General features: G+C 39.6%; 2 protein-coding genes across 2 annotated transcripts; both read left to right on the top strand.

Moving 5' to 3' along the window:
- The first annotated feature begins 2,334 nt into the window (after positions 1–2,334).
- slu7 (SLU7 homolog, splicing factor) lies at positions 2,335–8,186 on the top strand. Its single transcript, XM_010773831.1, is given in 14 exon segments — positions 2,335–2,461; positions 3,217–3,379; positions 4,172–4,325; positions 4,415–4,495; positions 4,603–4,767; positions 4,894–5,205; positions 5,343–5,440; positions 5,532–5,599; positions 6,170–6,309; positions 6,407–6,568; positions 6,656–6,757; positions 6,863–6,940; positions 7,455–7,577; positions 7,671–8,186. Coding segments are annotated over 13 exon segments (1,818 nt in total). The 5' UTR covers positions 2,335–2,461; positions 3,217–3,224; the 3' UTR covers positions 7,851–8,186.
- Positions 8,187–9,027: 841 nt separating this feature from the next.
- On the top strand, positions 9,028–11,742 carry c1qtnf2 (C1q and TNF related 2). Its single transcript, XM_010773830.1, has 3 exons — positions 9,028–9,173; positions 9,492–9,749; positions 10,380–11,742. The coding sequence occupies exons 1-3, from the start codon at positions 9,146–9,148 to the stop codon at positions 11,018–11,020; spliced, it is 927 nt and encodes a 308-aa protein (XP_010772132.1). The 5' UTR covers positions 9,028–9,145; the 3' UTR covers positions 11,021–11,742.
- The last annotated feature ends 204 nt before the right edge of the window (positions 11,743–11,946 follow it).

Below are 11,946 nucleotides of genomic sequence, written 5' to 3'. Positions count from 1 at the left end.
TAACAGCCCATACCGCCGTTCAAGTCCCCCTATCATGATGAATGAAAACAATCTGCGTGTTGATGGAATGTACTTTCTTTCTATTGACGAACACGTCCTCATCTTTTGATGGCGCAATTATTTTTATGTGCGTCCCGTCAATAGCACCGACCACACCGGGCATACCTGCAATTGCCATGAAGTTGGCTTTGATCCTGTGTAGTTGTTGATTGTCCAAAGGAAACCGGATAAACTGTTGGATGATATGTGGTCTAGAGAGCGCGTTGATGGTTTGGTTTATGGCACGGCTGACTGATGGTTGCGATATCCCTAAATCGTCGGCATTGCAAAGTTGCATTTTCCCTGTTGCTAAATATCGTAGTGTTGCCAAACATTTTATTTCCGGACTAATCGGGTTATTCCTGTTAGTCGGGGATGTTATTGCATCCCGCACTAATTCCACAACAAGTTTGATACCCTCACGATTTAGCCTATATCTCTTGATCAATTCACAGTCTTCCATTGTCTCCAAAACATTTCGTCTCGCAGCCATTTTCAGATTCTTTGTGAATAGGTCTTACTGAGTTAGGAGTCCTCTCGAGGACTTTTAAGCTCTCCTAAACTTAGGTGCTACTTTTAGGCCTAAAATACTTTGTGAATTGCTCTTAGTGAATAAAATGAGGAGTCCTAAATTTAAGACTGACACGCCCATTATGTTTAGGAGTTTCTCCTAAATTCGCCAGTTAGGAGCTACTTTTAGCCCTAAGATCCTTTGTGAATACAGCCCCTGTTCTTTTGTTTGTTCTCAACATTGTTTACATTTGTTCTGCCTTTTTTTAATGTTTGGAGTATTAAGAAAAAGGTGAGAAGTTTCCTTCGACCAAACTGTCATCATAATGGCATCTTCTGTTGTTACTGTCTTAACCTTGTTTTTCTAATTACAAGAGTGATCAAAATAGTGTTCTCACTGGTCCATGTTACAGTTAGGCAGAGCAATGTCTGCCTGGTGCTTCTGAGGAATGCAAAAATAAACCCACTGGAGTCACGAAGACTTTAGATGATTCTTCTCACTACAAAAACAGCCTGTTCCTTTTGTGATTTACTGTTTTTATATTAACAGGTGCTCAGGATTTAAGTCACACAGAAATAAAGTGATGTAATTAAATGTTGCCATCTCCATTTAGACAATACAATCGAAGGACATGATCGCTTGGTATCTAGTATTATGTTCCTCACATATAACAATAAAAATCCTTTCTTAGAGTGAAGTCGATCAATTAAAAGGCTTTAAATAAGTCAGCATTATACATCATGCCATATTTTGTAAGCGTACATGTTTTATTAATGAGCAAACAATGTCGGCATTCAGGAGATGGGAAGCATAACATATATGTTCTTCTAAAATATGAATAACAAAACACAAAAAAAAACACACACTATAACTGTTAATAATCTGATTACATCCACTAATTCAGGAATTTGCAAAACACAAGCAGCAAATGTATTTTAAACGTTAATTCAACAAATACTAGTTACCACATAAAGGCCCTTATTTCAATTTCAATTTTACTTTGGTGTGGCATATTCCCAGAATAATGTTCAACTAATTGGCACAGACCAGTAGATGAACAGGAAGCCAGTTTCAGTTTGCATTGTTGGTAATCCAGCAATTAGTGGGCTTGTCCAGTTCACTGGTGTGAATTGAGCATTATTTCAGTTTTGTGAAAAAGTACAACAAAATATGCTATACTACACAGAAATAAAGAAGCATTTATAAGATCACTCAAGTCAATAATGGCAACAGTGTCCTTGCACCTGAGGTGATGGATTGTGGCTCATGGTGCTATCAGCTGTACCTATGATGTGGCAGCAGCGTTGTTACAATGGGAATTTAATAACCACTAATGTATTGTATTATAAAAAATAATAACTAATAATGCACTTTATCGGTATAGTAGTCTACTTAAAATAGGCCAGGTTCAAAAGTGTAGCCCATTGGTTTTGTAGCTTTCGTTAGTTGTTTCAAGGTTTGTATAACAATGGTGTAAGGAGGTAAAATCATACAATAGTTGCTGCATCTCTGAACGTTAGTCTAGTTATTTGCAATTATGTTATGAGTTATGAGGTGTTAAAAATATATCATTGGATTAACAGCTTTAGGTTGAAATGGCTTTATTTGAATATTTGAACAAAACATAATTAATTTCTAAAATAGAGCATAGTTTATAATTTTATAATTGTCTTTCAGTCTCGCAGTTTCACACTCCGGTACAGTAGGTGGCGCCATGCACCATTACACGTTGGTTTGCAGCCCGCCATAAATCAAGAGAAGAACAAGAGAGGACGTGACGTAGCTGTAGTTGACATAAAATGGCCACCATCGTGTGTTAGTCAAAACATAACGAAGGATCGCAAACAGACACAGAAAATCCCTTTTTACGGGGAAATATCATCCACTTGGTGTTTGTTGTGTCCTAACAAGGTAAGCAAGTTATTGATAAAATTAAATAATTAAATATAAACAATCTCCTTCACTCTCAAGTCACTCATCTGGTAAACTAAGGTTAGCTAACGTGAGAGGGATAGTTTCGGTTGAAATTGTATTATTGTGGACAACATTCAATCACTGCTAGATGGGGCTTCGGGACAACAAAGGGAAGTATAGTAAAATATTGAAATATGTTCACAGATATGTATCTAATAAACCCCTCGCTGTGTCACACGGCTGTACTAAAGCAAGATGTGGAAGAAATACTCAGATATTATTCTTCAGTAGAACTACCAGAGTGTAAAAGTCCTGCAATCAAGTATGTTAGTCCTGTACAAGTGCAAAAGTATTAGCATCAAAATGTTCCAAAAGTAAAGTGCAGATTGACGATTTTTCATAATAATATGTATGATATTTTTTGATTATAATTATTGATGCATTAAAGTGTTTATCAAAGCTGGTAAAGGTGCAGCTAGTTTTAATGACTTCGTATGCTGCACGTTAGCTGGTGAATTTACTCCTGGTGTAACTAAAGTATTTTTTAAGAGTTGATTATATTTCTCACTAAAGTAACTTAAGGTAATACATAGATGTAGTGGAATAAAGTGCACTATTTACCTCTGAATTGTAGTAGGACAACAAAGTAAAACATTTAAATACTTGAATAAATCCCCTCAACATTTTACTTAAATACAGTACTTGAGTAATGTACTTAGTTACTTACTGAAGCTTTATATGTCTGTTGGCAGGTTCAGCCATGGATGAGGAGGCGACAGTTGGCGCGAACCCGGAGGGGCTCGTGGCCCTGGATGAGCCCAAGAAGATGACCCGCGAGGACTGGAGGAAGAAGAAGGAGCTGGAGGAGCAGAGGAAGCTGGGAAATGCTCCGGCTGAGGTGGACGAGGAGGGAAAGTAAGTTCATGTCTGCCCAAAGAGAGGGTCCTCAGCAGAGGTGGAAGAAGTATTCTGATTATTTACACAAGCAGAAATACTCAAAGTCCTGCATTCAAAAGTGTTACCTCAACAACGTCCAAAAATGTATTGGAATCAAAATATACTTTAAGTACCAAAAGCAAAATTACTCATGGCTAGAATGGTCAATTTAAGCCCCCACATATATTATATTAGAATGATGTATTGTGTCCATCACTTCAATGTTGCACTTAATAAAAGTTGGGTTTATTTAAATTACTTTATACACTACTGGGTAGCTTACTATAGTTATATATAATAATGTATTGGTTGATTTATATTTTGTACTGAAAAATCTAAATCTGTAAAATAAATATAGTGAGTTAAGGTCTAATGGGGAATTATCACCATTTCTCAAAAGAGCACTCAGTGATTTACAACTGAACTTCCATTAAGTTCAGGAACTTGTGACTTAAAAAAAACCATTGTTCAACAACTGACTTAACTCCCTAAAACCCTGGATACTACTTTTCATGACCTATCTATTTATGTGGTTCAGAAACATGATCACGTGGTATGAAGAACAAACAGAACAGATCACACAAAGTGAAAATTCAATGGCTTAATTATATCAATGTTGCATAAACAGAGCTAGGACATTCTTTAAAGAGCACCTAGTTTACAGATAGCTTTTGTTTATTTCATTTGATTTAAACATAGGTCTGCAGTTTGACTTATTTACGATACTACTGTTGTAATTGGACTAACCTGTGCTGCTTCCTTCTTTTCCAGGGACATCAATCCTCACATCCCACAGTATATTTCATCGGTGCCATGGTACATCGACCCGTCCAAAAGGCCCACACTCAAGCATCAGAGACCACAGGAAGAAATTGCGGTGCAATTCTCAACCATTGGAGAGTGGTACAAGAGAGGAGTGAACGATGTAAGGGTTAATCAATCAGCTACTTTCATGTAGACGTTACAAATGAACTTGAAAGGTGAAAGCATCCTTTTCTTTTTTCTTCCAAACAGATGTCTGTCACCACAAAGTTTCGTAAGGGATCTTGTGAAAACTGTGGTGCCATGACACACAAGAAGAAGGAGTGCTTGGAGGTAAAATGGATAAAGCAATCTTGAATCTTCCACTAATTATAATCATTCACATTAATATAATTATATCCGTCACGAATAACCTCTGACCTTCATCCTTGTCTCATTAGCGACCCAGAAAAGTTGGGGCAAAGTTTACAGGCACCAGCATAGCTCCAGATGAACACAGTCAGGTGGAGCTGGATTTGGACTATGACGGGAAGCGAGATCGCTGGAACGGGTACAACCCTGAGGACCACCATCGCATCGTGGAAGAGTACGCCAAAGTAGATGTGGTAAGCAGTCTAGTGGTGAATCAAGCTTCAAGTGTTAACCTTTGTGTCACCATAGTCATTCTAGCTGAGTTGTCTGCTTCCTGTTTACCACTGGGATCTCACTTTGTATTTTGTTCTGCTTCACAGGCCAAAAGGACCCTGAAGGCCCAGAAGCTTCAGGATGAGTTGGCTTCTGGAAAACTGGACCAAGGTGTAAGTGAGCGGTCAAGATCGCAGTAGCAATGTTGTTGTGTAATGTAAAGCGATAAAAGGCAATCTCTTGTCTAGAAGACTAACTTTCTTTTTCTTTTAATAATTTCTCTGCAGCAGCGGGAACACGACAGTGAGGATGAGGATGAAGATAAATATGCAGATGACATCGACATGCCTGGTCAGAACTTTGACTCCAAGAGAAGAATCACTGTCAGGAACCTGCGTATCAGAGAAGACACAGCTAAAGTACGGAAAACATCTGGAGACTCAGGCCAACTGCATCTGCTGGACTGCTGTGATACCTCTGATGTCAACTGTTTAAATTGATTATGTAACTCAAGTGACAACCACTAATATCAACTTCTCATGTCTGTTTCTTGCAGTATTTGAGGAATTTGGATCCAGATTCAGCATATTATGATCCAAAGACTCGAGCTATGAGAGAGAACCCATACTCCAACACCGGCATGAACCCCGACGAGTAAGTTGTCGATACTGTATTTCCAAATAGTTAAAACATTTGAATTGTTTTATATTGATGACAATTTTTGAAATGTTTTTTTGTCTGACAGGGTTGGGTATGCTGGAGACAACTTTGCTCGTTACAGTGGGGCCACCATCAACATGGCTCAAACACAATGTAAGTCCTCAATTCCACTCTAAGATCTGTGATTTGTCTGATGTTGCAAAAACAGAGTTTACTTCTGAGGAGATAACATTAACCCCCAGCTAGCAGACAGAGCTCAATTAAAACATGATTTGGGGGGGATTGCTTACCCCCCCCCTCAAAGCATATCCACTCTTCTGATATGACACGGAGATATGAGATGGGACACAAAGAGAATCTGGGCTTTTTTTTGTCGATAGTTTTAGGAATAACCCGCACTTTAAAATGGCATTATAATTTTGTTATGAAAAAAAAGATACTGGAAATATATATCATAATAATATATTATAAGTGCTACTTACAGAAGCATATACATTCAAAATTAGCAAAAATGTTTATATTCTAGCAGCAGGTTTGTGTACACTTTTTTAATCAGATATAAGTATAACAATAGTCATATAATCCCATGCCTTATATCATGCAGACGTAATCCCTTAAACCCTGACCATAAAATAGACATACAAATGACATTCCCTCTCCCACTTGTAGCTGTTGTCTGTACTGTACCTCGTAAATAACTGAAAATGCTTCATCTTGTGCCAGTGTTTGCCTGGGAGGCCTATGAGAGGGGCTCGGAGGTGCATCTGCAGGCCGACCCCACCAAGCTGGAGCTGCTCCACAAGTCCTTCAAGGTCAAGAAGGAGGACTTTAAGGAGAAACAGAGGGACAGCATTCTAGAGAAGGTAAGAGGTCAACCCTCAGCCAACGTTTACGGTAGTTGAATTCCTCCAGATTGGAGACTTCACTGCTGATGTTTCTGCGTTTGTGTGCGACTCTCAGTACGGAGGTGAAGAGCACTTGGATGCCCCGCCACGGGAGCTGCTCTTGGCCCAGACGGAAGACTACGTGGAGTACTCTCGTCACGGGGCAGTGCTGAAGGGGCAGGACAAGGCCGTGGCTCGCTCCAAGTATGAGGAGGACGTGGTCATCAACAACCACAATGTAAGGACAGCAGAACACACCGGAGAGATGTCCCGCTGAGTTGTATCACATTTTGTTGTATTCTAAAAATCGTTCTCCTGTCTTTAGTGTATTTGGGGCTCCTTCTGGAACGACGGCTACTGGGGATACAAGTGCTGTCACTCCATGGTCAAGATGAGTTACTGCACAGGAGATGCTGGACTTAGAGTGGTAAGGAGATCAAGTGTCTGAAGGCTCTGTGGGATTCACACATCAGTTTTTATAACTTTAGCTCTGTGACTTATTTTGTGTTTTAATTTTTTTCATAACCTGAAGAACCACACAGACTGTGTTCCATTTGAGGAGGGACTGATGGATGACGAGGATGAAGAACCGCCCAAGACTCTGCTGGAAGTAAGTGGCGCTGAGACGCGTTTATGTTCATTTTGCCGCCTTAATTGTGTCTTTTGGGGGTTTGTACAAAGTCTTGGATTTAATTTATTTTTTGTTTTCAAAGTTAGGGATGTGCTTGAAATATATATGAAATATGTAATCCTTAAAAAAAATGCCTTATTCCCAAATGTATCTCGCTTTTTACAGTTATATAGTTGTTTTATTTTGCTTACTCACCATTTTGATTTCTTTGACTAGAAATAAATTAAACTCACGATCAAAACATACCGTCACATGCAAAACGTATATTTAACCACTAAGATATCTTTAAAAGGTTCAGTATACAGTTAACAGCTTCCGATATAGAGAAATTGTGTGAACTATTCATTTCTTAATTGCTTTAATACTAACAATTAAGATGTGATGGTAAGCGTGTGTGAATCTTATTGTTGTATCTTTTTAAGAGTACTTCAATGTATTCTTAAAGAGCTCTACCATCCCTGGGTTAGTAAGTTAACCGTGTCCATGTCCCCAGATGCATCGAGATAAGATGATGAAAGAAAAGAAGAAGAAAAAGAAGAGCAAGAAGAACAAGAAGCACAACTCTGACGGCAGCGATTCAGACGACGCAGAGAAGAAAAAGGAGAAACTGAAGAAGGTAAAATATTTTATGTTTCAGATTTGCCAAAATGTTGTTCTGTGTTCGTCTCAGGTTTTGCTGATTTCCCTCCAACTTGTTTCTTCCTCCCAGGCACTGGAAGCAGAGGACAAGCGGGTGAAGCACATCGAGGCGATCATGCAGGTGGAGGAGAGGAAGAGGCCGTACAACAGCTTGCAGGAAGTGAAGGCGCCCACTGAGGAGGAGATGGAGGCCTTCCGCATGAAGCGCTGCCGGGAGGATGATCCCATGGCTTCCTTCCTCAACCAGTGACCTGCTGACTCTCCCAAACTCTCCCAAGGACTCTCACCAGAGCTGCTGCTCGGTCAAAAATAATCAAGACTCCAAAAGTTCAGCAAATGTTTGGTTACAAACTCGACAAAACGTGTACAGTAATGTGTTCATTTCTTTTTGGAATACTTTTGTTTTTGAGGCCACAGGTTGACAGACCATAGGACAATACTGATATATGCTTAAGTTCCATGTGAGAGAATGTAAGTGCTGTTTTTAGATGACCGAGCCTCCCTCATGTCTCAATAGTAGCACATCCAACTACTTTTTATTCGGATTATTGCATAATTTTTATAATAAAATGTATGTTTGCCTGAATTCTTGTGTGAATAGTTGTTTTATTTGTTATGCATATTGGTCAACATCATTGCAATATGAAATGTAGCTCATGTCTTCAGTGGTTCTTAATGATGGATAGTAATTCAATAAAAATGTTTTCGACAGATTCTAACAAATTCTCTTTGGACATGCAAAGAGTAGAGCTTGTAAACAGCAGTGGATTCATGTGTGGAGTATGTCCATTTTACTATTGATTTGTTCCCCTCTGTTGCCCAATTTAATTGTATTCCTTTTATTAGTTGACAACTACATTTTAAAAACAACTACTAGATTACAGCATGTGCAGGTTTTACTGAGAACTCTTTTTTTTTTGGTGACCACGTGTTTTTATGAGATCATTCTTTAATTGTGTTTCCCAAAAACCAGCTGTCATGTTATTTATGTTCCCATGGCTCCAGTTAAAGGTAGATCTCTAAACAAGGCACTGCCCCGCCCAGCAGCTGGGACATTGTATTGACCTTTTAGATCTGGACCACATCTGTAAACACATCTGGTCACATCATTACGTTTTATACACTTCTATACCGCAGACCATCTTGTTGTTCTGTTGGATTTTGCACTTGAACATCTTGTTAGGGAGTTATATTTAAAACGCACACAGTTGTAACTTTATCAAAATTGTAAACAGTATAACAAACCTTAAATGCTTTGTTCTAAACATGTCTGTTATATAACATCCGTTCTCTCCAGAGTTTGACCGAACAAGCGATGCGTCACCACTTCAGCTGTGCACCCCTGCTACACTGACTGGAGTTTAATGACGTCACTGTGAAAGTATGTGTTGGCCTTGTACTTGCTAAACAGGGCGGATGTTAAAGATTCACTGGGCTGCACTTTTCTCTGCAGCTCTTCCTGAAGAATGCTATCTCATCCGGTTATTGGAAAACATTGTAGGAAAGTCTGTGCCCTTGTGCAGAAAAAGGACGTAGAGCTGAAAGATGCCTATGGGTCATACATTCTCAACTGGTGAGTTCTTTCTCTGATTAAGAAGCGTTTTATGCACTCCCTTGGCGAAAAACATGCTGTAGGCAGATTTTATTGATCTCATATTCATCAGTAAGACCTGAGTCAGAGCATGACGGTGACTAAAACATTATGATAATAATTGTTTTCCTCAGATTATAGCTGATACTATGCATTTACTCACCACTTTCCATTCCCTTGTTTTTGGCAGATGTTTTATGATAAAAGACAGTGAATCATATTTTTCAACTTTCTCATAAAACTTGAACACATTTATTGATGTAAACATTTACATTACTTCATCTTCTTGTGGCTCCACAGTTAACATCATGCTCCAGATGTGTGTGATGTTGTGTTTGCCGTCAGTTGTCTTCTCCAAATCAACGTATTCCTGGCCTCCGAGAGGTCGCAACATCACCATCCACTCCTCCCAGCTGCTCTGCAGTCTGCCAGGTCCAGAGGGGCCTGCCGGGCACCCCGGAGCCCCTGGGTCTCCCGGGGCCATGGGCCCTGAGGGGCTTCCAGGGAAGGATGGCCCGGACGGGAAGGGTGGAGAGAAAGGTCAAAAGGGAGATAGAGGTAGTTACTGTCTGAATCTCTTCTATCGTAATGCGAATCGTTTGGGGTTGTAGAGACGCTCAACCCTTTACAAAGATCACATAACACAACATCTTACCGGCTTGAACCTTAATGTTGATTTACGGTTTTCTGATGATTGGGTTAGATAAAAAAGTCTTCTACAGAGACACATTACTTCTGTTTGGGTTCTCAGGGACAACAGCTGTAGCAGCTACACACATTTTTATTAAAATCTGCCCTACCTATGATTGGGGTAATCAATAGTTTTTTCTATGAGAAATGGAAAGGAATAATTTAATAAAATCCTGTTAATTGAAACACATGTACACAGCAAATAATTTGCATTTAACCTATTCTATTGTTAGGAGCAGTAGGTAGCTACTAGGCAGCGGCCGGGGAACAGTGTGGGGGTTGGATGCCTTGCTTCAGGGCACCTCGGCAGTGCCCAGGAGCTGGACTGGCATATCTCAAAGTGCCAGTCTATAATCTGTATTTAGCCCTTTAAATAACCTGAACCTGAGCCTGAAGATTATGAACTGTGAGTATCAAGTCAGACTTCTGAGTTTTGTTGATACATGATGAAGTCGTGGTTGTAAGTTGTAAAAATACAAAAACGTCCTCATTTGTTAGGTGATCCAGGGAGGACAGGGAACCCAGGCAAGCCAGGTGTGAATGGGCGTGAAGGTGTCATCGGCAAGGCTGGACCTCGAGGACTGAAGGGGCTGCGAGGAACACCAGGGGGTTTGGGAAAACGGGGCCCTAAAGGAAAGCTGGGTGACGTGGGCCAGCAGGGAGCTCCAGGAGGATGTAACTGTGGCAGTGCAGCTCGATCAGCCTTCTCTGTGGCGGTGACAAAGAGCTACCCCAAAGAGCGATTGCCCATCCGCTTCAACCGGATTATGCTGAATGAAGGGAATCACTACAATGCCAGCAGTGGGAAGTTTGTCTGTGCTGTCCCCGGGATCTATTACTTCACATATGATATCACTCTGGCAAACAAGCACCTGGCCATTGGGCTGCTACACAATGGACAGTATAAGATCAGAACATTTGATGCAAACACAGGGAACCATGACGTGGCGTCTGGTTCTACTGTCCTCCAGCTGCAGCAGTCTGACCAGGTGTGGCTGCAGATCTTCTACGCAGAGCAGAACGGACTCTTCTTTGATCCTTTCTGGACAGACAGCACCTTCACTGGCTTTCTCCTCTATGCTGACCAGGAGTATCTGAATGAGGCTGATAGAAAAGCTAATGCTAAGGATGACAGCTAATCCTGAGATATCTTTTTTCAGTTTGTAACACTTGCCTTTACTTAATTTCAAATGTAATGAGAATGTGAAGAGATTGGTAAGCAATGGCAGGCTTCAGTGAATTTCAGTGGTTCGGACACCAGGGGGCACACAAGGGAGGAAAAGTCAGCCACAGTTGGGGAACCCCTTTAAATTGTATGGAATTTGAAGCCATGGGTTTTATCAGCAGTATCATTCATCATGATGGTATTAAAACGTTTTACATTTTCCAATAACATTTGTTTCCATTCCTCTGGTACTGTCTTACATAGGAGCTGTAAGGTTTCCACATGTTTTTTTTTCTTTTTATACAAAAAGACAAAAAACAGTTGGAAGTGAAATTATACCAGATTTTCTATAGTACTTATGCAGTATAATGTGTTTTAATGAGCAGACATGATGTTATGATGTTTTACGGAAGAGGATTGAGGCCTCATGATGCAAAAACCTGGGGTGTGACCAAAAGTTAAAAAATAATTGAGTTCTGACTTTAATCTCTTTTCTGAGATAAAAGTCATAATTCTGAGAAAATATTTAAATGATTAATGCGTAATATTGATACAAATACTTTGAATATTTATAGGAATTTGAAAAATATAGTAAACAAAAAATAATAGTTTAATTGTACATTAAAACTGTTTTGGGAACATCTGCTGCACAACCCTACTTTTTTAAAATAAATATTGCAGTTTGTCATAAATTGTCATATTGATTGTACTAAGATTTCTTTTGTATATTTATATTTGGTGTCAATACTTGTTTTTATTCTTTTTAATGTTAAAACGTTTGTATATTTGTTATAGTCGTTGTCTTTTTGACACTTTCTTACAATTTATTTTCTTATGTTTTTTGTACGTTTGCACTTCCATACACCAAAGCAAATTCCCTTGTATGTGTAAACGCTATGG

The sequence above is a fragment of the Notothenia coriiceps genome, unplaced genomic scaffold, assembly GCF_000735185.1.
Source record: "Notothenia coriiceps isolate Sejong01 unplaced genomic scaffold, NC01 NC01_scaffold00012998, whole genome shotgun sequence".
Lineage (NCBI taxonomy): Eukaryota > Metazoa > Chordata > Actinopteri > Perciformes > Nototheniidae > Notothenia > Notothenia coriiceps.
The sequence above is the reverse complement of the archived record's forward strand: the minus strand, read 5'-3'. Positions and strand labels throughout refer to the sequence as shown.